Source organism: Sitodiplosis mosellana, unplaced genomic scaffold (genome assembly GCF_009176505.1).
Source record: "Sitodiplosis mosellana isolate CC-2019 unplaced genomic scaffold, AAFC_SMos_1.0 Smas_scaffold_6226, whole genome shotgun sequence".
NCBI lineage: Eukaryota > Metazoa > Arthropoda > Insecta > Diptera > Cecidomyiidae > Sitodiplosis > Sitodiplosis mosellana.
Window position 1 is genome coordinate 20930901 of NW_022601467.1, and position 27628 is coordinate 20958528.

Genomic DNA, 27628 nt, shown 5'->3' on the forward strand with positions numbered 1-27628 from the left:
ATCATGTTTTACCTGACCAGTAAATTAGCAAGTTGGCAGCAGACATCGTAAATACGTACGATATAAAACGTTCGACGATCGATACGAACAACTGTTTTCAATTCAATGTACATTCACAGACGGGTGTTTCTTCTTCTTCGTCTTCTTCTTTTTCCTCTATTCACTGTAACATGAATACGATTTGTTGCGCTTTTATTCTGATCGTTGTGAAGGGAACACTCAGTTTCGTTCTCCTCTTTCTATTCAAATGCTATTGCTGCTACTGCCAGTGTCTGTGCGCTGTTCAGGAATATCTTTTAGTAACATGACAACTTTGGAATTTGTCGTTATGCTTTCTATTCACTCACTTGTTCATTCATAGCATTATGTTTCTCACCTTGGTCGTTGTACAATGCATTTGTAGCCGTTTTTTGTTCTCTGTGTATTGAAAGTAGTATATTGTGTTGGAGGCATTTCGTCACATTCGTTACCGAGAGCGAACACACACACATTGAGAGAGAGAGAGAGAGAGAGAGAGATACACACACTCCGATTGAAAGGTGATGATGAAATTGTTTTACGTAGTCTCACGTATATCACGATATTTAATTTACTATGGAGTTTCAATGGTAAAAGCAAACGATGCATGGCTTCCAACATAAATTCAATTTGAAAATCATGAAAAAAATGACAATTTATGCGCATAAAAATTATATGTAATTCCACCAATATTATGTGAATAAAATGTGATAAAAGATCGTAGTGTCGCATTTGACGAGAGAGAGAGAGAGAGAGAGAGAGAGAGAGATGAAAACAAAAATCAAGTCACCGGTGAAATCGCAATGTCAAAATGCAGCGACAACTAGAATAGGTGAAATTGAAATTCGAGGGGAGCCATTGCATGAGGATACATAGTAAATATTACGTAGTGAGGAGAATAAGTCATGTTGCATGCAAATGACAGTGCCAAATTTGTGCTCAGCATACGCGTTAGGCTCTGTCTAACGTTGTTGTCGTCATCGTCGTCGTCGTCGTCGTCGTCGTCGTCGTCGTCGTCGTCCTCGTCCTCGTCGACAATCACTTCCATATTTTTTACTTTCAACGGCTGAAGAAAATATGCGACGAAGGAACGCGGAAAGCTGCGTTTTATTTTCAGTGAATTCGATTGTACAAGTGCGGCCATATTGAACTTTTTGTTATGTCATTCGAACGGAGTCTTTTATTAAAAGTGCTTATACGTTTTATAAAATGTGAATGGAACGGCGGTAGTGGCAGCGTTGACGGTATCGGAGACGCCGATTTAGCAGTACTAACAGCACCTTGCATGCACACACTTCGGCCGACAGCCCGAAATGAAGAAATAGGTAAACAAGGAAAATGATGAGTATAAACCGAATGGAATCAAATGGCAGAAAAAACGGGAGATATTTCTGCGAGAAATGTTATGTGCATCTTTCCAGAGGCTAATTTTCTTTTTTTTATCTGAAAAATGAGGGTATATGACAGTGGGATATGGGACGATGCTACTGCTTCTACTTTTACTCTACTTAAACTTTCATGGCATTTTATTCTGACGTAGTCATTTTGTTCTTTCATTTATCCAATGCTTTTTTCCCTCTGTCTTCCACTCTTTTTTTTCCCTTCCCATACCCTGTTCATTAGGAGAGAGGACAAGAGAGCGTTCGTTGTTATGTTTGACAAAAGGTTGCCAGCTGAAGAAAACCATCACTGGTTTCACATTGTTTCATATTCACATCTCTACAAATCCAATTAACTATATTACACCTTTGCTACGTATGGTGCGTTTTCTGAAAGTTTTCTGAACGTACAGGGTGCGTTCTTTCTGCTAGAAAGAGAAGGCGAATCGAACGAGGGAAATAAAGCTGATGACAAAAAAAAAAGAAAAATAAAAAGTCGAGAAAGATTCAGGCTGGGTGGGTAAAATTGCGAACTAGAAAAAAACCTCACCCACACTCATACTCGCACACGACGGCAGCAGCAGACGGAATGGAAAATATGATTGTGACAAAAAGTAGATGTCGGAAAAGAGGAAACGAAATATGAAGCAAGTGATGCGATGACAGACATTGTAGTAACTACGAATCTACGCACTCACACTCACTCTCTGGAATGGTTTTCTTTATTCCTCTACTTTCTTTCTTCTCTTCTCTTCTCTTCTTTCGTTTTTATTTTAAAAAATTTCATTTTATTACGCAGCACTTCTTTTATTAGCACATTGTGAGTTACTATAACAAGTACGACAATCACCTCTAATGTAGCAACTAAGCTATTTTTATTGCATCAGCTGAAACATCACGCTATGCCACGCAAATTGAATCCACCCACGACACCCCACATACGTGAGCATCGAAATAATTGGCATTACCAACAAAAAAAGAACGACCGAAAGAGTGTATGAGTGGATGGGAGAACGGTAGGGGATGCAGAGAGAGAGAGAGAGAGAGGCAACAAAAAAGCTTTAGCTCTAGTGGAATGACAAAGCGGCAGTCGCTTTTTATATGCAAGTGTACTGAAATTTACATTTTAATTTTTGCTTTCTGATATTCAAATATTCTTTGAGCGATATCGCCCTTACGGCGAAGTACTACAGACGAGTGGTATTGTGTGCGCACAATGCATTTCTAGTTCATAATTGCGTGTTTCTTTGAAGTTTGGAATGCGGTACTATGCGTACACACTCAATGAAAACCCCCTTCTTTTGTTTTTTGCGCGTATATATGCGCGCTTGACTGACGACATTCACCGAAGAACGCTGAAACGGTGACCGTCGTAATATGGCGTACAATGCAATGCGGATATGACTGAACGTGCCATAAAATTCAAAGCATGGCTATATCACTCCACTCGTACTCTTTTTCCTCTCTTGTGAAAATGGAAAAAGGGAGTGAGTGATTCTCAAAGACACATTCATTTCCACATACGCAAATGTGGACTACGTCAGCCGAGATAAATAGAATGTCAAAAACGGACCAAATTCGAAAAGGAAGTCCGAAAAGGCGTTCAATTTTCCTAGCACGAGCTTTGTTTATTCACTTCATAATGGAAACATAATACTTTGAGTCTATTTGAACTAGCAATGATGATGATGACGACGAAAACGATAACGACGATTGAAAAAAGAAAAAGAGAAGTAGATCGTAATGATGGTAAAATAGAAAGCAAAAAAGAACATGCAAACAATCCCCACAAATGGCAAAAATCTTCCAAAATGGATGTAAGTGAGCTTTTTGACTAAATAACTGATAGTTGATGGGTATCTTCTTGATTACTCATGCACGCATATTTTCATAATGTTTTCACATAACGAACGCCAAAGCTGCTTCTAAGTACGTATGAACATTTCAACAAAAGGAGAAAAGAAAACAGAGAGAGAGAGAGAGAGAGAGAAAAAAAACGGGACGAGACGAAGCACTCGTGCTAATTTGTGAAATTGGAATTCCTCCTTTCAAAATGTTTCTAAGCGTTTTTTATGTTCATTCTTGTTCACACGCACGCACACACCACGCACATAAATACAAGTCAGCCATTGGTGTTATTTATACGCAGCATGGGGTCCCTTCCCAGATTTGTAATTTAATCGACATGTCGAACGGAAAGGATAGTGTTCTCAGCTCTAACGCGGCTGTTGCCAAAGTGATACACTCTGCCCACTACCAAATTTGTACTGGCTGCACATTTGACTGTAAACTATACTGATCTTGAACGTTTATGGTTTGAAATGGAATTTGCTTGTTGAAAATTATGTCAGCCATGCGACGATACCATTAACGGTGAAAGAAATTTTAATGAACGACTTGTGAAGATTTGCTCCACAATCAAAATCAAACGAAGAAAAAAAAGCAATCGAATTTATTATTCAGACTTTTCGTGGAAACACGCTGAAATAGGTTCTTTTCGAAAGGAAAAAAAATGATAACCATTGTTCCGATTTTCATATTTAAACGAACAACTTCAACATGCAAAATATTCATTTTAATTCATAATCCGTAATTCATTCGACTCGATTTTTGTGTTTTTATCTTCTGCTTGTTTGCTATTGTTGTGGTCGTTTTTTGTTTAAATGCCAACACTCATAGAATGTCGCTCAAAGTTTATGACATGCAATTATTTTTGATTGGATTTGTTCACGAACAATATCAATTATCCAATTGATGAAAGTCAAATATTTGCACATTTTAGCTGCATGCGTACGATTCATTTGGTTGTTTAATAAGTGCCTGTCAAGCTAACCACAAACGAGCGAATTCCTTTTGCAAATTGGCTCGACTAAAATCCATTGCTTCCACCCTCTGCCTTTCTCTCTCTCTCTCTCTCTCTCTCTTTACGAATGAACGAGTATGTGTGAATATGCAGCAAACTGAGAATGCAGTAAAATACACGCATGAGTTGAGCCAACTATTTTTTTTTTCGTTTGTGCTGTTTTTGTGGTGAGGTGATATTTCGAAGAAAGCGAGCGAAAAAAATTAGTTATATAAAATGGAATGACGCAAACGTGTCAACTGATTATTTGCAGCATGTAAATATACTAATTCAGTGGAGCACACAATTGAATGGCGTGCCGAGAAACTATTTGGTGTTCACAATTTGCTGATTAACTGTTTTTGTTCCGTTGTTCACTCCGGTGTTTTCTTTCCTTTTTACACCATATATTTTCTGCGTTTCTCTTTTTTCTCCACAGCTCAATGCAGCACAATAAAAGAGGTAATATAATGAAAGCATTTTGTCGAGATTTTTCTCTCGTGAGTGCATTTTTGTGATTGCGTTTGAGCGGAAAAATTAAAATGGTCGACATTTGACCCAGTGCAACATTTTTCACTTTCGATTTGTGTTGTCACTTGATCCTTGCCATCATTCGCATTCGTCTTTATAAATTGTAGCTCGTGTGTATGGCATTTCGTGGAAAGTGAATTAATGTGCATACAGATCGCACGGAAACACCGACAAAAACGGTGGTACACACACACGAGTATAGCACTAACACATACATAAAGCTTAAAAGCGATTGCAATTTCAAACAAAGTGTTGATTTTGTTATTCACTCCATTATATTGATGTACTCAAAGGGCGCGCAAAGTTGTCCATTTTTCTTTTGACTTTGACTTGCAACGAAAATAAAACCGCTCTCTCTCTCTCTCTCTCTCTTTGCTGTTTCCCATTTATCGCTTTCCGCTTCTATCTCACACAACGAAATGGTGAAACAACAAACGCAAAACAACATACATGCCATAAACAAGAGAAGAGAAGAAAAACAACTCCGCATCGAGAACAAACCTAGCTCCTATTCTGAAGAGTAAAAAGCGCGCACACACACACACACACACTCAATCGCTGTGAAAGATAAAATGAAAGAAGAACGAAATGGAATTTAGAAAATGTCTCTGTGACGGTGCCTTCTTATAAGCGAGTGTGTCATGTTTCAGAGGCACGAATGGTTCGTGTTGGAATCACAAATTATAGGCATATTTTCGACTTTTATAAAATTTTAAACGTGTTTGTCGTCGTTTAGCTTGTCGCAGTACTTTCAAATGATGGTTGTCACGGAGGCCAAACACGATAAATCAAAATCAACATATATATTTAATGGCAAAAATGGCCTTGTTCAGCCAACGCCTGGATGGCGATTCGTTTTTTTCCAAGAATTTATCCTTGTTCTTCTTGACGTTCATCTTTTAACTTCTCACCATTCAAAATGATGCTACTATTCATTGGCTTTTCATTTATAACTTTCTCTCGTCGCTTTTTTGCTCACTCACACCCTCACCCTCTCTCTCTCTCTCTCTCTCTCTCTCTCTCGCTCTCTCTCTCTCCTTTTAGTCTTTTGCGAATTTGTCTTCATTTCGCTAGCGCTTCGTTCTTTATTTTGTTTGATTCGGTTTCTTTTTATGTGCCAGGGTTTATCTGTGTTGCCAGGTACACATTCAAAGTGCACAGAGTAATATGGCACCAGCAAGAAAAACAAGAAGAAGAATAGAGAGTGAGGAAAACAGTCTTCATTCTATTGCTATGTGTTTTTCTCCTGTGGCATTTGTTATTTTAGCCTTCTGCAACACGCATCCCTTCCCCCTTTATCTTACTTGTGTGAATATGTGTATGTGTGTACTTTGAAGGAGTCGGGAGCATGCTTTCACATTCAGATGTGAAAATTTCATTCAAAAGCCACATGATGGAACAATAAAAATTATATTTCTTGGCTCGCTGTTGCATGAACGGATGCCATATGGCTGGAGAATCTCCCGCTCGCAAAATAAATTTGAACAACACTCACTCTCTCTCTCTCTCTCTCTGTCACTCTCTTACTGTCTCTCTGCCTCATGCCCTTCTTTCCTAGTCGCTCTCTATCTCAATGTTCCATATCAAAGCGGTCTCGAAAATAGAAATCGGTTCTCACGCGATTCCACTGAAATCACCAAATCTATAGATTAAAAGCACACGTTTGTCACTTGATAATGAGAAAGAAAAAAAAAACGTTGGAACTGACGTCGTCAAAAAGAGCATGGCTTTTTTGTATGTGTGTGTACCACCATTCTTATTACGTTCGTCCCATTTGAGCTTATTTTATATTTCTTTCTAATTATTCGCAATAAGAAAAGTATGCGCGCGTGTGTCTGTGCGCTTTCTTTTTTGAATAATAGCATTTTCATTTAATGAAATATATAATTTAGTTATGTAATGAGCATATACGACTGTTGCCGTGAGCGATTTACATCTATGTATTCACACGTGGAATCCACGACAAAAGCCGAGGCGCTCAAACTCTCAAATGCAAAAAAGTTTTAGTCTTACTCATATAATCTCGCCACGACATTATTGAGGTGGGACGACGTATATCCACGTCATTCCCGAACATGGCAATCGTGCAATGTATAAGCTATCGAATAAAAACGATGCATAGTTCAATCACATCAAATGATGTGAGCTGTGCGCTTTGGCCGTACGTTATATGCGCTCACATCATATGGCATGAGCACTGAGTGTATGTGTGAGTGTACTGAAATATAAATTCCGTACGGTCAGAGCGCACAGCTCAAATCATTTGATGTGATTGAACTATGCATCGTTTTTAATTGGGCCAAACGTACATATAGCTTATACATTGCACGATTGCTATGTTCGGGAATGACGTGAATATACGTCGTCACATCTCAGAAATGTCTTGGCGAGAATATATGAATAAGTAGGATCGTAACCGATTTTGCAATGTGATTGGCAAAGAAATGCCGACGATGAGATGCGGCGTATCATAAGCAAACTATTGAATCAAATCCAAATCCGACTTCTTCTGCATTGATTGAACGTGACTCGCATACAAACGTGAAAATACATGAAATTGTACATTGGCCGGGTATGCAAAATGATCGATCCGGTACCATTTTCACGTATGTTCTACGGGTATGTTTTTATATTGATTCTCCGGCACGCAACACATGTGTGACAATGCAATCACAGACAGCCTCTCGGTAATGTTACCATAAATAAAGCGGTTGAAAAATTCACAGACTAAATAAATAAATAAATTTCTCTGCATCATCATTATTATATTCCTTTCCACTGGCTATTGTGGCGAGGCTTATTACTCAATCTCAATGTTGACAATTCACTGATGAAAATTGCATGAATGAAAAAGTTAGCCACATCGAAAAAAAAGACCATACTTAATTTTATTGCCTCTCATTAATTAAAAAAACTCAAATTGTTATTAACTGTTATTAATTTGTAATTAACTAATTTTGACTTATTTGACTGAGGGTTATAATAGAGGAGTCGATAAATTGGATTAAAAACTGCATTCCACATTTGCGCATATTTTTCAATTCTCGTTTGTTGTGTTTCATCGCTCTCTCTCTCTCCCTCTCTCACTCGTCAAATAAGCATTTAAATGCTTTTCAAAATTGCATGCGACTGTTGCATTTATCTCAATTTCAATTGAAACTTGTAATTTTGGAATAATTCCCCAGTAAACGCTTAATTGCACATGCATTCAAGCTACACATATAAGCATTACAACAACGAAAACAAGTAACACCATCAATTTTGTTGTTGCTATCGATGTTGTAAATGTTACAATCCCTTTGATTCACCGATAATTTGATATGTGAAAAAGGGAATATTTCCGTACATACACGTCTTTTTTCGTTGTTGTTTTAAATTAAACAGAACAGTTAAAAAAAATAACACGAGAAAAGAGGGAAGCACAGTTTGCTTTTCCAACAGCAAAAAAAGTGCCATACTTTTAATAGCAGGAGTTGTATTTTTGTGGAAAAAAAAGATTTATGCAAGTATTTACCTGACAACAGCTGGTCCGCTTCCCAACTCGAATGCAAATTCAACGAATCCATTATTCAAGCTCAGCGATATGTAATCCCCATACTCGTGATGACCACTGTATAAAATCAGCCCATTTTCGGATTGTGGCTTAACAATTATCTAAAATTAAAAACAACACGGTTAAATGCAAAATTGTTATTTATTATTTAATAGGCTTAACGTGTATGTCCCTATCGCTCTCTCTCTCTCTCCCTCTCTCTCTTTCTCTCCATATCGCTCTCCTGCTCTCTAGTTCTCTAGCTCGCTCTCTGTCTCTCTCTCTCTCCCTGGTGCTTATCCGTAGCCGAGAAAATGAGGAATTTAAAAAAAAAAAAATCATTTATTCAGAAACTCCACCATTTACTTAATGACTTTCAAACACTAGCGCTTGATGAGATCGGAGAGAAAAACACATACGTCGTTGTCATATTAATGGCCACAGAAAAGGCAAATATTAACTGTAATTTGCCATAAATATGTTGTGAGTGTGAATTAATTCCATTCGGTTCCTTAAAATAAACATTAAACGAAATTGTAGTCATTATTCGTTCTCGCCGAGCGTAGCCAGGGTAGTTTGTTGTTGTTGTTGTATTTCAAGTAAAAGACAATGCATTGAGTAAATGCCACACACAGTTCAAATATTTGATGATGAAAACGTCATCCGATTAATTTGATCGAAGCGTATCCAAAGTATCCTTAATAGTTGGTCAAATTGAGCTGTTTTCTTCAGCAAACAACGGCTCTCACATGAAGTGCCGATATTGCTTGTTTTGCATCTGAATCACTTTCCACATACAACCTATGTGCATGTGGGTGGGTACGGTGGTGTTTGTGCACTTGGTTCCGGATGAAATGCGCTTTCATCATGATGTGTTTTATATTGCATATATGCGCGTGTTGTGTGCTCCGATCAAAAAGTGATTTAATTAAACCACATGTCCACTGGATTTCATTTTATATTTATATGTTATATATTTTGCAGAGCAGATGGACGAGAGAGAGAGAGAGTGAGATCAAGACAAAAAACGAAAAGTAGCAACGATCAATTATGAATTTTTCCCTGAATTGAGCATCGACGGGGAAATAAACGGTCAACATAATTTAATGAATGGAATGAAATAAAATGAATTTCTGATTTAATTAGGATTGAATCCGATATTTAAGCCGTCTTTCTTTGTGTGTGTGTCTCTCTCTCTTTTTCTCTCGCATTTGCTATCGCTCTCAAATGCACTCAGGTGAATGGAACCAAATGAAAGTGAAAAAAAAGAATAATTCGATTCATATAACTCATATTGCCATATATAACACAAATGAAATAAAATAATTATTTTATTACAACCGGCGCTGTGATTTTCCACTTCATATGCTTCAGCCAACGAATATTGATGTCATCGCATAATTCACCACAACACCAAATACAGTTCAAATAAACATGCAACAGCGTTCAATTTCGAGAGAAAAAACAGCGCGAACCACTAGCGGTAGAATGAAAGCTTTCTGCATGGTTTACCTCTTGTGTGTGTGTGTGTGTGTGTGTGTGTGTGTGAATTCAGCGCCAGACCAGCGCTCCATTTCCCACACCACAGGGGAAGAGAGACAGGAAAAAGTGCAGCTTGAGCGCACGGGGCGACAAAAACACTTATGCCATGAGATAATTTATAATATATAAATACGAAAATTCATAAATAAAATCGAATAAAATAACGTTTTACGTTTATGAAAATTAATTTTGGGTTCCGGCAATAAATTTTCATTGAATACGATATCGCACGATCCGGCTTTATTACAGTTTACATGTTTTGCGCTGTAAAGTGAACAGCAATAGCAATAGCAATACACACACACACACATCACATAAATATAAACCCACCATACTCTCGATGCTGTGCGTCTCGATGCATATTGTTCTTGCAATTGCCGTGTAATCATTTTACCTGACTCTGCGATTTGAGTCATTTTCATTCTCGTTTTTATATATTTCCCCGCTCTCTCTCTCTCTTCTCCCGGCGGTTGGTTAGTTAGGTTGTTTCACCTCTCTTCAATGGCATACATTTTTTTTTGTCGGCTGTGCAATGTGCAAACATTGTGCATACTTTTTTTCTGCTTGTTGATACTGTGCTGTTGTCACTGAATTTACCAATTTCGCTTCTATTACATTGATGCCTTGGCATCGTCTCACTGTCTGTCTCTCGTTGGCAATGTTCACGCGCGTTGAGCGTGTGGTGTATCATTTGTGATGTTGCACATTCGTTGTCGAAGCGTTGTTATCCACTTTAACTTTATCATTTTTTGACAATTCGCTTTTAATGTGATTTCTTCTTCGTTTCTTCGTTTCTTCGCTTTTTTGTATGTGTGATGCCTTTTTTTTGCTGGTGTCGCTGTTGCTTGGTTTGCTTGAATCAAAATTCTGCTCATCCATTTTTGAGCGGTTTCGTCACGGGAATTCATCGGGGTTCGAAGTTAGAGATGTTGATGTTGTGTACGAGCATAGAGCTTAGCATGAATTTCATCGTAACGACTGAAAAACATATTGAATCGGACAGACCGACCGGATGAACGATAGAGTGGCACAATTGGAAAGGAATTGTCAAGTGTGTTTCTTATGCTCTGTTGTGCTGTACTGTGCTCTGTGTATGTGTGTGCGTATCTCAATTGAAACGCGACGAAAAGCTCTAATTGATTTATTGCAATTTCGTTTGCAATGTGCCCGAAGAAAGGCATGATGGAAACAAATCGCATTTAAAAAGGGTAAAGCAAATCTGGCACCAAACGAACGAACGGACGAAAAAAAAAGAACCGAAGCACACGGCACCTCAATATTACCAAAGCACAGGGTGTAGACTTTTCGAATGATGTTCACTTCCTGTTCGATTTTGTTGTAGTTTAGAGAGTAGTACATTTGGCAGATTTGCACTTTTTTTATGTACTCTGGTGTTGGTAATTCAGACGCTTTGTTGGTTACATCACACGAGTCTCAAGCTGTCTCATTTTTTTTTGTGTGGAGCGTTAGCTTACTTGCTTGCTGCTACCACCACCGTCGCCGTCGTCGTTTGAAACTGTTGTAACCGAAGGGTGTTATACAATATATATATACGTTTTTTTTTTTCTATTCTTCTGTTTGTGTATATGTGTGTGTATTGCCATTTTTCTCGAACGCAATGCCATTGAAAAGAGTGGGATATGTGTGCCCGTTAGTTTGAATGGTGCGCGCATTGTTTTAGACAACGATCCGACTACAAATTTCGTAAAGAAAAACCATTTACATGTCATTCCGTCACTTGTTGTTTTGTGTTTTTAAATCGAAACTTTTGATAGAATAAAAGGCGGAAGTCACACCAAAATTCTATTAGTATGGCAAATGCGAAAAGAATAGCGTTCCCCGCCTGTGCTTGTATGTGTGTGTGTGTGTGTGTCTTGCACACAGTATAGCGACAGCAGCAATGTGGCAGTATCACAAAGGATATTTTTTTCTACTCTTTTCCTCTGCTTTTTCATTAATGCGAGATTGTAGCGGCCATATATCTTTTTCGTAACATTCATTTCGTCGGTTGGTTGCTTGGTTGGTTGGGAGAATGCTGCACACAATGCATTGAGACTGAGGGTTTTCTCTGTGTCAGTTGTATTTTTTATTATTCGATGCGATCCTCAACTCCCGCAAAATCTCTCTCCCATACTCATTCTCTCGCACAAATTCCGGAGATACAATTACTGTGATACAAGCGCCAGCACTCCAAGGAACAAGAAATGGCCTCACCATGATGTGCCGATTTGGGCGAGATGTGTGTTAGATGTGTGTTGTGTTCGATTGTGATGATAAAAATACATAGCACATATTATTGGCAACTGAGTGTTTTATATGAAAACTTTTTCTTTTGCTGCTTTGCTTTGCTTTGTTTACTCGCTCACAACAATCTCAACACAATGCGCACATTTTCAACATCCCAGTATAACACTGACTGACTTGTATATACAACAAATAAAAAAAATAAAATAAAAAAAGATACAGACGAGTAACATAAAAAAAGATCGAGAACCGAAAAAAAGTCGAACTGCAAAATAAATTGATTCTGGTGGCAAAATTGTAAAAATTGTTCCTGAGATGCGGAGGAAAGTGCATCTGCACACAAAAAACGACAGATAGAAAGATAGAAGGAGAGAGAAGGAGCAATAAAGAGAGATAGATAGAGTACATAAGTGGCGAATGAAAAGGGTGAACACGATTTTTGGGGGTTATTGAATCGACGACGACGACGACGATGATGATGATGATGACGATGAAAATGCTGGATGCGGATACACTCACGGTTTGAAGTTTGAGTTCAAAGTCTGAGATCAACGATTATTATTATCTACCGGTATCCGATTTTACATTCAAGTTTTGGGTTGCCTTTGAAATGATTTTGCCTTTTTGCGCAAATAAAGCAAAACAAAATCAAAGCTCTGCAAAACGAATAAGCGACGTTGCTGATGCCGTTTTTTTTCTTCTTCATCATCTATCGCTTACTTTTTATAACAGATTCATTCGTATTTTCCGCTTTGATTCCATGTGCGAGCGTGCGAGCGTGCGAGCGTGCGCTTCCTTCTTTTTTTCTCTTCGCGTCGCATTTGATCAATTGCCTTCGGCTTACTGAAGTAAGAAATAAGAAAATAATTGTGGATAATATTTGCCGATGAGAGAACGCCTAATCGCCAATTGGAATAACGTCTCGTATGTGTGACACAAAAGCAACCATTAGATCAAAGCAATTCGTGCGAGTAATTCAAAATAAAATACGTATTGTATGCCGAGTTCATCTTCGATAATTTTCTTCTTTTTCTTCTCTCATTCGATTGTTCAGTCCGGCTGCGTTCTTTCTTTCGATTTTTCTTCTTTTTTTCTCGGTATTTTGCGTACATTGGCAAGTTTTTTGGACCAGTTTCTTCGTCATAGCAATGTTGTGAACAGAGATTTTGCAGCGTTGCTCATCGTTGCCACTTCATGCACTCGAATTTGGTGCGAAGTGAAAAAGAAATCTACATGATTTCCTCCATTTCGATTTTCGTTATATTCGGTGTGTGTGTGTGTGTGTGTTTTTTTTTTCTTGTGCCCTTTTTTCGTTTGTGGCACAGATCACGCGCTCACAAAGGGCCATTGTTCACACGTCTTTCTCGCGTTTGCTTTCCTTCGACTCGGCATTTTTTCTGTTCCTTACACAGTCGGTCTGTGTCTCCTTCATCACCCCATCCTTCTTTCTCTTTCTCTTTCTCTTTGCTCGACTGTTCAAATAATACGTGCTGGAGTGTGTGTAAATTACGATGTCATATTGGTGTTCCAGCGATAGTGTTAACGATGTAAATTTTTATTCACAGAGGTAACGCCATATATACACGTTAGACCATTGACGTAAATGTTCCGGTGGTACGTCCTGTGTGTGTGTGTGTGTGCGGGAGTGTAAATCTGTCTTTATATTAAACTGAGTGTAAAAATGAAATGATTCGAATAGAATATAATGATTCCATTTCAGCTGTGCTCTCCCTTTCTCTCCCTCGCAGTTTGAGCACTTTTGTACGAGTTGAATTCGAAAAAGGTCATGTTCTTATAGGAACTTCACGACACATTTATTTAGGACCTTTACTTAGTTTAGCTTCAGTTTTTTTCCCTTTTTCGCGTTTTTTTTCGCTCCCCTTTTCTTTGTGTCATTCGATCCGTTCTGTTCTACAACGGTTGTGTTTTTTTTTTCTTGCATTGTAATCCAACTAACGGATGAAAAAATTGACACATTTTCCGAAGCGAAACAACCGAACGGAGAAACAAAAAGAAGTAACTCTATTAAAATTGCGCTTTGCAACAGAAAAAGATATCCAACGAAAAACGAAGAGTCCATTTCAAAAGCGACATGCATAAATAAACAAATTGTGGGTGGAATAACCTAGTCTGACATTCCATTCCATCGTTGTAGCGAGAGAGAGAGAGAGAGAGAGAGAGAGAGAGAGAGAGCGATAGAAATGATAAAAAGGGGACCTATGTTAGAACGTCTACTAAAAATTATTCTAGATGACACAGTAATCACATCAGTTTTTAATCTAAGGCTCTTCGCTACGAAAATTCCGTTTTAAGTGAGATTCCATTCAACGTGCGTGCTTTTTAATTTTTCCTTTCTTCATCACCATCAATAAAGCATGTTGTTGTTTTGTCATTTTACACGGTCGGCGGTTGATTCGATTTTGGTATCGCCTGTCGTCAGTTATTTCGTCATCACCGAATGTAATCAACGGCACGGGCAATGGCACTTGATGCCGTGAGGTGAATAGAAATGATTTTAATTTAGTTGAACTGCATGTAGACGCATTTGAGAATCATAAATTACACATGCGACAGCAATGTCAAAGCCAGGGCATTCTTTTTATATGCACATATACAACGACGCACATTTCTATCTATCGTAGTATGCACGGCATAGCAGAGAAACAAAGAGAATGAGAATGAGAGTGAGAGTGATGGCATGGCGCGCACTTTAAGTATATTTTATGGAACCAACTCTTCAAGTGGATTACCGAAAATTCAATTTGCACCATTTTTCAAATATCCCAGTGCATGTATTTATTTTAATTATCGCATAGGCGCACAAGAGAAGGAAAGTAATCTGTCAACAACATTAGGACCATCAAACCGGCACAACAGCAGCCAACAAACAAAAGTGATGTGAACAAAAAAAGAGCCCGAACTCAAAATTCTGTTTTATTCAGCAACAACAGCAGCAGCAGCCGCAGCATCAGCGTACTAATAGTCCAGAAGAGCAGTATCAGTGGTGCTCACACATTGGCGCATATCGACCGACTGCTGAGGGAAAATGGCTCATTTGTGCGTCCCGACACAGTGAGCGAGCTATCGTGGAGCGACCGAATGAGAGAGCATCGGGGCACACTTCGCAGCATGCCTATCTCTAGTAGTATATGTGTGATAAAAGTGAAAAGTAAATTGACAAAAATTACCAACCTGCAACTCAAGCCATATTAATGCAGTGTCTCCCAATGGAGCGAATCGCAAATATGATGAACCATTGAACAACGGTACCTGCGAATGAACAAACGAACAAATAGTTAGAATACGAAATTTGATATTTGGTTATATTTTATGTATGTGAAGATGATGACTGATGACTGATGACATTTTCATTCGAATGGCGTACGCTGTGCTCGTCAATCCTGACGTCCTTGCCTGCCGATTTCTCTGCACAAGCATAATTTCAGAGTGAATGTGAGAATGTAGCAATTCGGAGCACAGGCGAATGTGAAACATGTTTACTATTACTAATCGCAGTCTCGATAGTGTGTATAGACACACAAAATAATGGTTGGTACAGAGCGGACGAATGAATGAGTGAGTTTGTGAACGGGGGAAAGGCCGAAGAGAGAGAGAGAGAGAGAGAGAGAGAGAGTGCTTGCGTTTGGCTGACTGGCACTGTCTGACTATGAATTGGGCCGGCCCGAGAATGAGCGACGCTATGAATATGAGTTTTGAGCGGATATTGGACGGGTAGCAGTAAATTGATGTAAATATGTACATTTGCGCCGAACCCTACGTACGTTTATTGGATGCTCCAAATACCACCGAAGCCATATAATGAATTTTGTATGAATAACCAAAGTGAGAGAAATATGTGTGTGTATGAGCGAACGACGCAAATGCAAAGTCACCTGGGCCAATTATCATCTATGGATACATGTTACACTTAACGCTTTAATAAAACCATCTCTTTTCAATATTTGACGAGGTCTGAAGCACAATCTGCTCTACCGTCTACCAACTCAGACCGCTTATCAAGCTCTTTCCATTTCCACGTCGATCTATCTCTCCCTCACTCATTCACTCACTCACAAGAGCACTCGTCCGCTCTCATTTAAACTTCGGATGTAATAAAACGCAAAATTGTTTCTAATCGTCGAAGCGACGACAGACATTTTTGCGCCAAAGATTCCAAAATATCAACGAGACAGTTTAATAGTTTTACTTAGTTGAAAATTAATAGGACTTCCGTGAATCGTTTATGCGGCAACATTTTGTTGAAAATTGAATTTCAGTGTTGTTTGTGTTATAAATGTCATCAGCGATGATGCTTTTTGAAGGCTATGTATCTGAGCATCCAGCGCTGTACATTGTACATGGATTTGGCCTTTGGCAAATCTTATGTCGAAAATGTGCTAAGCACTTTGAATGCAATGTTATGTTAAGGTGGAATTTAATTTGAAAAATTACCTGTAAGTCGAGTCTCATTTCACACAGATCACCGCCAAATCCAAGCGGGCACAGACAAATCGCTCCTTGGTCGGATGGCAAACACTTTCCACCGTGTCTGAAAAATTTATTAATATTTTAACTTAAAATTGGAAACAAAATAAATCTCAAAAGAAATAAAATTATACAAACCTGCACGGAAATCGGCCGCATCGATCAATCACGCATTCCTCTGCAATGGCAAAAACAATTTAAAACATTCAATTCAATTCAAATTGAGCTTAATCTTTGAAAATTTATTCTGATTCATCGCTTCGTTTTGCTCTTTGTTGGTTTTTGTTTCGAGCGTATATATGCGTATAAATAGAAAAAGAGTGGCAAAAGTTTCCAGACACCCAAGCACAAGTACAAACACAAAAGCTAAAGAAGTTCGATTACTCATCATTTGATCGACTAATGCAACATACAAAATGAAATCAGATGGCATTTCAAGTTGCAATTCAGCGAAAAATTGCGGAAGAGTGCTTCAACAAAAGTCGCTTGTGTCACAATAAAAGCGATAAATTACGTATCATTTATTTGATTGGAAATTAATGCTATGTAGTGGGATATCGTTCACGTCACAAATCATAAATTTTATTCCAGTTATAAGTTTTTGGTCGGTCCATTTTGACTTTGACTCTTTCTATCTCTCCGTTTCTTTTCCTCTTTGCTCTTTATTCTTCTTCAATCTTTCTTTTTTGCAATTTTAAATTGCACTTCAAATTTTTCGATCGTCTCTTTAACTTTTTAACCGTGTGATTGCTTGCATCGTCTGATTTTTCATCATAAATTATTATCAACTCACGGTGCAAATGGCAGTTTTGAACGTCGTCGTCGTTGTCGTTCAACTGCAGCAACCGCAAATATGTAATGGATTCTCATTTCAATTTTCATAAGGAACAAAAACTGAATCGAGCAAAACTTTCGAAAAGAACAAAACGCAGAGAAAAAAACAAGAAGAAGAAAGAGCACACACACAAATGAAAAACGAAAAAGCATCCATTGCACCATATACGCTTTCGTCGCATAAGCGTAATACATGCACATGCTTTTAAAATGAAGAAGAATAGTGAAAAAAAACTCGTCCAAAGCCATTGCAACTCTTTTTCAAGATGACAAAAGAACATTTATTGCATTTTACCGGTGCATTTCTGTGTTTGTCTAAATGCGTGCGAATGATACACGAGTTCTGCACCCAATGATTATATATGGGTGCATACACCATACGTTAAATGCATGTTTGCTTAGTGGATTTCTTTTGCTGATTATTAGGATAATAAAAAATGACGTCGTTAAGTCGAAAAGGCTCGATCTGATATAGGTCTCTCGTTCTTTTGTATATGTGTGTATGTATGATTGTGGTGAGGTGCAGAATATTACATCATCACATTTGGTAAGGGAAAAAAATATTGCAGTGACAGAAGTGAGACTTTTGTAGAGAAAAAAAAAGAGGTAAAGGTCGACTGCAGAAAAAAAGGCAGAGAAACTTAAAATTATAGACAAACTTTTTCATTAGCATATGAAAGTGTTTTAAGTTACCCCAACAATCTTTACCGTAGAAGTTGAGGAATTGCATACATGTAATACGGGCACCGTTACGGCCACGACGTGAGAGAGAGAGAGAGAGAGAGCTGTCAAGTGAAAATGAGGTAGAGAGAGAGAGAGAGAGAGAGAGAGAGAGAGAGGAAAGGGAAAGCACGGCTATTGCTGGATGTGATGCGTTTTCAAGTTTGAATGAACGAACGTGTACGATGTATATATCATGGGGGATCAGGAGATGAAAAAAAAAACAACGAACGACAGAGCAAAAATGCATACTCAACCAAAAACCAAAGAACAACCAACAATACCGCATAGTCACACCTTGCAACCAATTTATGTGTTTCATACAAATACCCATACATATATTTGCATATGACACTTACGATTGGCTGGTTGGTTGCTCGATTTTATCCGCTCATTTTTTTTCTCCACCTCAAACATTTTCTCGCTCATTTTTTTTTTCGTTTGCCATTGTTTCTTATTCACTTTAGCGTGTCAGTCATTTTCATATTCGCTCACGCTTCTTCAAAATTCACTCCACGGCCGCAAATTCCGCGGTTCGATGACGCGCAATTGCGAAAAATGCATAATGCATATATAAACTTGGTGCGCTCAAATAAAACGTTTTACCTTTTTTTTCTCTCTCGAAAAACTGGAGATAGTATTAACATGATATATGTCTGTATTTTATCGTTGAACACGGAAAATCATTCCACTTTTCTCTTCGTCACCTCATTTTTGACACAGTTCCAGCTCATAGCTTTGCTTATGGACGGAAATTCTATTCGCGATATAATGGTGTGTGTGTGTGTGTGTGTTTCTGTGTACTCTCGACACGGTACCCATACACTTTACATGGACATGGCAGATATTGGGCAACTCATTCATGAAGCAAAATCCGAAAGAGATTTAGATTTGTTTGAAAGATCCGTTTGTTTTGCCGTTATTTTTATTGCTAGAGTTCTTTTGTGATTTCAGCAATCGACCTGTGTGTTGATTTATGGCCGTTGTGACAGCATACCATAGTGTGATGACGTAAATTATGTGCCCATTTTCGATGAGGCATAAAGTTATTTTCCATCACTAAATCGAATCGATTTTCAACTTAATTGATACATTATTCATTATGATGGCAACTGTTCACAATATTCACTGGCTAATTGATTGCACTCGATTCAAATGAATGATGCAGTGCTATGTGTTCGTATGTGTGTATGTATGTGCATGTGTGCATAAAATAGGCCAGATAATCATTTAGAGCTTTAGATGCCAATTTCATAATTGAAAACTTTTAAGGTTAACCTAATATCAATGCACATTAAACCATTCGATAGCCAAGTGTTGATTGAAAAATTCACCGGAATTTGTAATCGATTTCTAGATATTGTTCGGAATTCACACATAATGAAATTTTCGGATAATGGACCAAAATACACGAACACATACTTCATACGTACAGCATTTCCACACAGAAATTCGTACGGGGAATTTGTATCGTTTACCATTCTTATGCTCACACTATTTGTGAGTTCACTTGGCTTAAGTGGTTTTTTTTTCTCAACATATTTTTTCTGCAACTCTCATCTCCGTATCGGTATGTTGTATGTGTGTGTGTGTATCGAAAGGATTCAATATATTTTTGCAGGAAAATATGTTGGAGCATCGATCTCAGACACCGACACAGACAAGCAAAATGTGGTCATAAAAAGCTTCATATAAAATTGATAGTTTATTGCATTTGCTACAAAACCGAAATGTACATCGTACGCCTTTTGTCCTTGGATGGGATTTATCCTTCTATTGAATTTACATCTCGGGTCTTTGTCTGTGTGCGTGTTTTTGTTCGTATGCTCTCTCTCTTACTTGATGCCGACATTATGCTTGTGCTATCTGTTTTCCGTTGGGTATACACACATCGCACTAGTGTTGAATGTCACAAAGCCGGAGAATAGAGCGTATGAGATGAAAAAAAAAATATTTGGAAATAGAAAACGGCAAGTGAAACGCCAAAGGCCGCTGAAATAGCCATTTTTCGCATAAGTGTGTTGTGCAGAATCATTTATGGCTGTTGCCGGTGTGATTTGAACAGTATTTTCATCATCGTTTCATATTTCGGGATCGTTTGCTCATCTATTGCGTCCTCCCTATCTTCATATCTCTCTTTCACCGCTCCTCTCTACCCGCACACTGAACAATATAATCGGATGTGACATCGGTCCAGAGCAACTACAACTGAAAACTATATGGCACTGAGAAGAACAGAGAGAAAGAAACCGTGATCTGCTCCGAGTAAATATGAAGACATGACGATGCAAAGTAAATATAAAAGCAGTCGACGCTTTAATAGATCAATATACTTATCCCGCTTCCTTGAAGCTTCATACTAGCTCACAAATGGAGTGGTAATATTTATTTTTCGGTGTGCATGTGTGTTCTGTGGTAGATTTAACGCGAAAACGCATGTTTAGCGATGAAGGCGAGCAAACAGTTTCTCGCAGTCGGTTTTTGTGTACTTTGCAGGTAAAACGTATATATATATGTGTACCGTTTTCAAACCAAAGCCAATGAATTACATTCGGGCGATACCTTAATACAGCACAATGAATTATGACGACGACGACGATGACGACGACATCGTCGTCACTAAAAACATTATTGGGCTATTATAACTATTGTTGGGCTACCGCGTCGCGCTCTTTCTCTTTTTTTTCTGTATCTCTTTCTTTTGCTTTTAAATTGTGGACGATAACGCGTTACCGACAAAAAACACTGTCTACTTCGAGCAGGTAGCGAAAAAAAGACGAATAAAGTAAGGTTGTACATAGAATAGCGCCACTTTTCACTTGGATCTTTCTTAGAGCCGTGGCTTTTTTTCCATCCCATTCATACAGCTGCTGAAATGGATCTTGCTGCAATTTATATCCTCTCATTGCAAACATTCATTTTCATGGATAAAATGGGAAACAAGAAAAGTTATCATATTTACAGTGCCTCACAAGTATATCCACATGCACATCCATACGTATGTTATGTATATAGAATGAGAGTGAACAAGCGAATGGGAAATAAACATACGTTCGCTTACATAGCGACCTGTTATTTTAAGGCGCGTATACCCACAATCTTTGTAGATGACTTAACGCTTAACGCATGGGCGAAAAGTGATTGTAGAAATATTTTAGCGAAGCGAACAAAGTCACCCTCACACGCACTCATACGCAAACACACTTATACATTGTTCAAATTGTGTTGCTGTTCGCTTCTGTGTGCACTGTACCATGAATTATGAATGCGAAAAAATCTAGTGAAAATTATCTAAGGCAATTCTTTTCCATTTATTTGGCTCGGGCAATTTTTCTCCATTTGGTAATTTTGAATTTTTATGTTCCGAAATGAAAAGAAGTGAGTGACGGTATATATTGCCACGTAGCCAGGGCTTCACGAAATGTTGTTGTTCGCTGGTGGTGCTGCTTGAACGCTAAAGCACACACACACACACACACACATCAAAAATCTCCCTCGCAATTGAGCATTCAACGTTATTAAGACCTTGATTATGTTAATAAATCAAAATGGCATATTATACTTCATATTTCGCGTACAGCAAATTTTTTTCTCCTCGTCTTCTTTTTCCTTTTCTTCTGATATTCGTTGTACGTGCATAAGTATTGTGCAAAGTTGATGTCTACGGTCGATATGAACCCGAAACCATTGTGTTTCGCATTTCATAACGTCCAGTCGAAAATCATTAAGTCCTCACGAAGTTCTTAACGCTGTAAACGGCGTTTTCAAATGAACCCATTACGGCGAAACGAATGGAAAATTAAAAATGTACAATTCTCGGTCGGTCTTTGCAACAACGCGTGAATCGTGTGTGTGTGTGTGTGTGTATGTGTGTGAGAGAGAGTGCAAGGCACATCCATAATGATGGTCAAAAGACGAAGAGTGTGAGAAAATACACAGCCGAGCAAAAAAGAGTGAACAAGAATATGTTGGCTGTCAAAATGAGAGCCGAAGGAAAAAAAATTGTTGTAAGTTCTAGTAATACTTCCTTTTATAAATAATTTTATAGACCGAAAATTACTCAGAGTCTAAGGAGCGGAATTTCACGGTTGATTTTTATGCCAAAGTGGAGAAAAGGAACAAAAATCCTTACGAAACAATGTGCAAGGATCCCTTGCATGAGGAATTAATATTATTTATTTTTTTGAGCTTATTAAAACGGCCAAGAAGAAAAAAATATGTGAACCGACACTGAAAATCCGGAACAAAAACCTAAAGTACTCGATCACACTCAATATTATAGCGACATCTATTATTAAAATAGCTTGTAGTAAACGCATTCATAGCAATTCACTGTAGTTGCGATGTTACCTATTAAATTCCCCTGTGGTATATAGTTAACAAGTGTCAAACATGAATGCGTCAGTACTACAAGGAAATTTAATAGGAAACATCGCAACTGCAGGCAAATGCTATAAATGCATTTACTACAAGCTATTTTAATAATAGATGTCGCTATAATATTGAGTGTGATATGTTTTGATTCCATTCTTCAATTTTAATTGAATGTATCGTGAGATCAACGAAGCAGAACTTCTCAACTCCAATGGATTGGAAGCCGTTGAAATCAATATTGACGTCAACGAAACAAAAAGAACCGATAATACCTCAAATCAATTAGTTGAAATTCAAAGCAATTTTGATTCGTATGTCTGATGTTCTCTGTCGCAACCGCCACCGTTGCTCACAATATGTTTTCTTTCCATCGACAGCACTTGTCTGTTACTAAAGCGCCACCACCATTCTATTACTTGGTTGATATTTGAATTGGTTTTAATAACGAGCATTATCAGCATTGAAAAAATGGATTTACTATTGACGTCTTCCACTTCAATCTATTTTCCTTGATACGCTCGCATCTTCTGATACCAGTTTGTTCTTTTTCTTTATGGTTTTTTCCCCTCCTTTTTCTCATGCGCTTAATCGGGAATGCCTGGGTACATGCGTTGCATTTTTCCCAGTATTACCGTTATTTCGAGATGTAATCGCTCGTTCTCTTTTCGTTTCGCTCGCACACTCTCTCCGTTTTCTTCATCTCTACTACATCAATGCTTGCTGCTCGTGCTGTTGCTGCCATGGGCGCCTTAGCATTGTAAGACGATAACACATCGCACGAGTTATAACGTTAAACTACTAACTGATATGCTATTGATGTGAACTATTCGAAATGTGAAATACGAATATAAATGCGAGAAACCCAACAAAATGGAAAATGAATGCGAGAATCGTATGGATTTTTCTCGTTTTTATTTTGCTCTTTTTCTTTATTGCTTTTAGGTTAGTTGCCTTAAATGTTATTGCAGTCGATTCAATGGCTCTATCATTATTAATAATATAATATTTGAGTGACAAAAACCGAGACAGCAGAAAGAGAGGAAGTGCGCGCGCGTCCAAGAATGAGCCGAGAGAGTGAATGGGAAAAAGTAAGAGTGTGAGCTCTCGCTCGCTGAGATAGAGAGAGAGAGAGAGAGAGAGAGTGAGAGAGAGAGTATGAAACCAAAGCAAGCAGCTTTGCTTTAAAGTACTTTGGCGTTTCTTTTAGCTATTAATGTGTCTCATTTAATAGCTGAATGTATGGGTATAAGCATAAGCACACGATATAGCAATAGCGCAATGAAGATGTAACACAAAAAGCGGTCGACGGCCAAAGTACGACATGAACAAGACTTGAGGGATATTGAACATGAAAGCTCTCGTCGTAACATTTATTTCAAATTAATAATGGAAAATGATGGGTATTGAGGGATAGGCGGAATGCACGTAATCGCTGTTGTTTTCGTTGTTTTCACATTCAATCGCAAAGTGTAATTCAATTTAGGAGCAAAAATTTATGTCGCTTGTACTGCTGCAATGCTATTTTCAGCAGTAAAGTAACAACAACAGCGACAGCAGCAGCATCAGCAGGCGGCCGATGGTTTCGGTTCGGTCGTTGAGTGAACACGCATTATTCTCCATATTTGGTTCGCAATGACACTAAATACTATCAAAATGCTGGCATTTATCGTGGCTCGTACACATCCAGAATTTGCGAGCGAACAGACGGCAGCACGATGATGTGTTGCTTTTGATGGATGTGAACGTATCACATATATACACCCCATTTATGAGCACACACACACACACACACACTTTTGCAGACAATTGAAGCGACAAAACCATAAACAAAACTAATGGAATTGAAACAACATTTAAATCGCTATAAACCATTTTTGCCATTGAAACATATTGCAGCACGCACAACGCGCATAGACGAGGGATCGTCATCAATGGTTGAGTAAATCAAATTCGAAGACTAAGCGACTGAAATTCATTCGACTAGGGGTCGGACGAGAGAATACTACGGATGAACCCAACGCAGGGACGTACGTACTGTTTTGTTTTTTTTCACTTGAAATTAAGTGCTTGCACTTTTCAATGCTTGTGCGATCACATGGTTAAACATATTTACGGACACATTTGATTTGATCGATTTAACTTAAAAGCTCACTCGCCACGTTAATGCTTATGAGCATGTCGAGTAGAAGCCTGTCCCCATTAAAATCCTCTAATCGCATTTTAACGCTTGTATAATTTCATTTTTAATTAGAACGATAGAAATTCGCACACATTCAACTTACTGTTTACTTCAATTATTGTTATATCATTCGAGCAAAAGACTTAGGTTACGGTTGTGTTCGGGTTTTTGTTTTTTATTCGTTTTGACAATGAATGTGATAAATAAAAATTGAACGTGACGTCATTAAGTAATATTTATAGCAACGGTTATCGAACGCGTTTACATGCATGTTTTATCTCGTCAATGCTCAAGAGCAATAAGCCCAACTGTGAACGAAATAGAATGTTTCGCTTTAACATTATGCATACAACAACTTCATGCAACACCAAGATGCGTCGGAGAGATATTAATATTACAATTTATCAATAAAATATTTACGCATTATAAAGTTTATTAGACGATGCTTGGGTGCGATTTTGAGCGTGAACTCATGCTCCGAACTTTGGCAACAAAAACAAAAAATGCATATTTTACAACTTCAAACAAACACAAAACTACAGCGGGTTTTGTGTGTGCACTGTGCTGGTACAGTGTCGCGTACACAAATGGAACATGCTAAATCGGGCTTGAATGGCCCGGTTTTAGTCGGTCTTCTTGTGGAATTATTCACATAAACACGCAAAAGCGTTGGGTTTATAGTTCTCTCATACACCGGAATCAAATATATCGACTTTGGAAGATGTTGTTGGGTATTCTGGCGGTTTTTCCCTCTCTTTATTGTTGCTTTCACTTTGATTGTATACTTACGAATATCAAATCCTTGTGTTATGTCACCGGATGGTGCGGCTGCAAATACGTATTCATGCTCATTCGCAACAAATTTCCGAATACATCCCGTCATACCGTCGGAGACAGGAAAACGTTTCGCTAATCCAGTTATGTTGCCAGTGCCGCCAAGGAAGACTGGCTCACGGAATGTAATGCGTGAGAAGAGACCCTGCAATAACAAGAAGAAACAGAAATAGAAAACACACAATTGAGTATGAATTTTTAACGACACAACACAACCAAACGAATCACATTCAGAAAAAAAAGACAGACTTAAATTGCATTTGATGAAATAAAATCAAATGCAATAATAACAATTAGATAACAATTTTCTGTCTATAGCAAATTGAATAAAGTGATGTGCGAATGCAGGCAGGAACGGGAAGACCGTGAGAGGGAGAGGGAGAGAGCGAAGGAGCGAGGTTTTGCGCGTAATTTGCAATTTGTATGTTGCATGGCACAAATCCAATCATGATGTTAAGTGAGTGGCTTCCTTAGTAAATGTTTATCGACATTGAAAATCGCTTTGGATTTCTCATAAACAGCGTGTAGCGTCTCACTGATTTCGCGCATCATTCGCGCTCATTTATTTCCATTTCCCTCAGTCCCTTTTCGTGCAATCAAACTCTTTCTTCTCGAATCGCGCGATTATAAAACATTTTTATCGACACTATAGAAAAGAACCATCAAATGAATGGGACATTATTGTGGCAACGAGGAAATGCGTGTGCGCGGGCGCGCTTCCTCGCTGTCATGTTTGTATTTGTCGAAGCATTCGTATGTTATTTCATTGCACCGTGAAATTTATTTCCAATAAATGTTTACTTCGATTTTTAATGGCCATGATGTATCACCGGGACGGGACATTCAATTTTATATGCAATTTTGTGTTAACATGAAATAGATTTTTCGCCATACACACACACATCGCCGCCGTTGTTTGTGCACCGGATTGGAATGTTCATGTAATGTACTCGATTGTCGTGTTATGTTTTTGCCTCTAATAAATGAAGTTTTACTAGGATTTTCCGAGTAATTCGATGTGGGGCTGCCGAATAAAGTTGTGGTGATAAGCCAATTGCAGTAGCAATATGAGCTTGTTACCGCCACTGTGTGTGTGTGTTTGCAATACCACTTCGGCCGTTCGAATGGGAATGAGAACGAAACCGAACATAACATTCAATCTCAACATGTCGGAAAGTGTGACAAAAAGTTGGCAATAATATGATAAAATTGAATGATTCATTTCGCAAAAGTTCTTGCAATCTTTTGTGTGTATGGTATTTATTTATGTATTTTTTCTTCTTCTTCGTCTTCGATTTCTCTTCATTTTTATTTTGCTCTTTCAATGCCGGAGACTTTCCTTCCATTTTCCATTTCCTTATCATTGGCAACACATATACGGAGCCATCAATGCGGGATGTGGGTGTATTTTTAATGGCGGGAAATCGAATAATAAAACACATTAAGAGCATAAGATGTGTTCGTTTTCATTTGTGAGTGCTGTTTTCGGCTCGTTCGGCGGCTCATTGTGTGAGTCCTCTTACTCTCGCTTGCAGGCGAAAGGAAAAAACGCACACAATACATACACGCTAGAATTGTTGCGAGTTCGTAAGTTGTCAATGGCAATATGCGTATTTGGTTTTGGTAACATTACATACGGTAAAAGTTCAACACAAAATCGAAGATGAGCAAGAAGAAAAAGCAGAAAAAAACAAGCTTTTAGCTGACACCACCACCACCACCACTACACATAGATTTTATGAAGTGAAGAAAATGTGAGTGAAAAAAACGGAAACATCAACTATCAATCCATTTGAAAGCCCAACGCACAAAGGCGACATTTTTCAATCCTACCCGGATCACATATTCCTATGATAAAGGTATATATCGATTGAAATAGCAGGAATTTGACGTATCATTTATATCCGTTTCCTTTTGAGTATCTTAATGTCGTGTGATGATGCGGGCGGTGGTGGTGGTGATAAAGGCGTAAGGAAAATCTGTCATGCGGAATTTCCTCATCAAATCCACAACCATTCATTGAATGGAATTCTCCTTAATCCATCTTTAGACGTCTCTCTCTCTCTTTCTCTCTCTCTCTCTCTCTCTCTCTCTCTCTCTCTCTCTCTCTCTCT

At 38.3% G+C, this 27628-nt stretch overlaps 1 protein-coding gene across 1 annotated transcript in view; it reads right to left on the reverse strand.

The window, feature by feature from the left end:
• LOC129578841 (uncharacterized) overlaps positions 1-27628 on the reverse strand; it is a 125666-nt gene that overhangs the window by 15499 nt on the left and 82539 nt on the right. Inside the window, exons 10-14 of the mRNA XM_055468023.1 lie at positions 25470-25659; positions 16712-16751; positions 16541-16637; positions 15281-15358; positions 8285-8424 (exon numbers count right to left, since the gene is read on the reverse strand). Of these exons, the coding sequence (XP_055323998.1) occupies positions 8285-8424; positions 15281-15358; positions 16541-16637; positions 16712-16751; positions 25470-25659 (545 nt within the window). The remainder of the gene's footprint in view (positions 1-8284; positions 8425-15280; positions 15359-16540; positions 16638-16711; positions 16752-25469; positions 25660-27628) is intronic.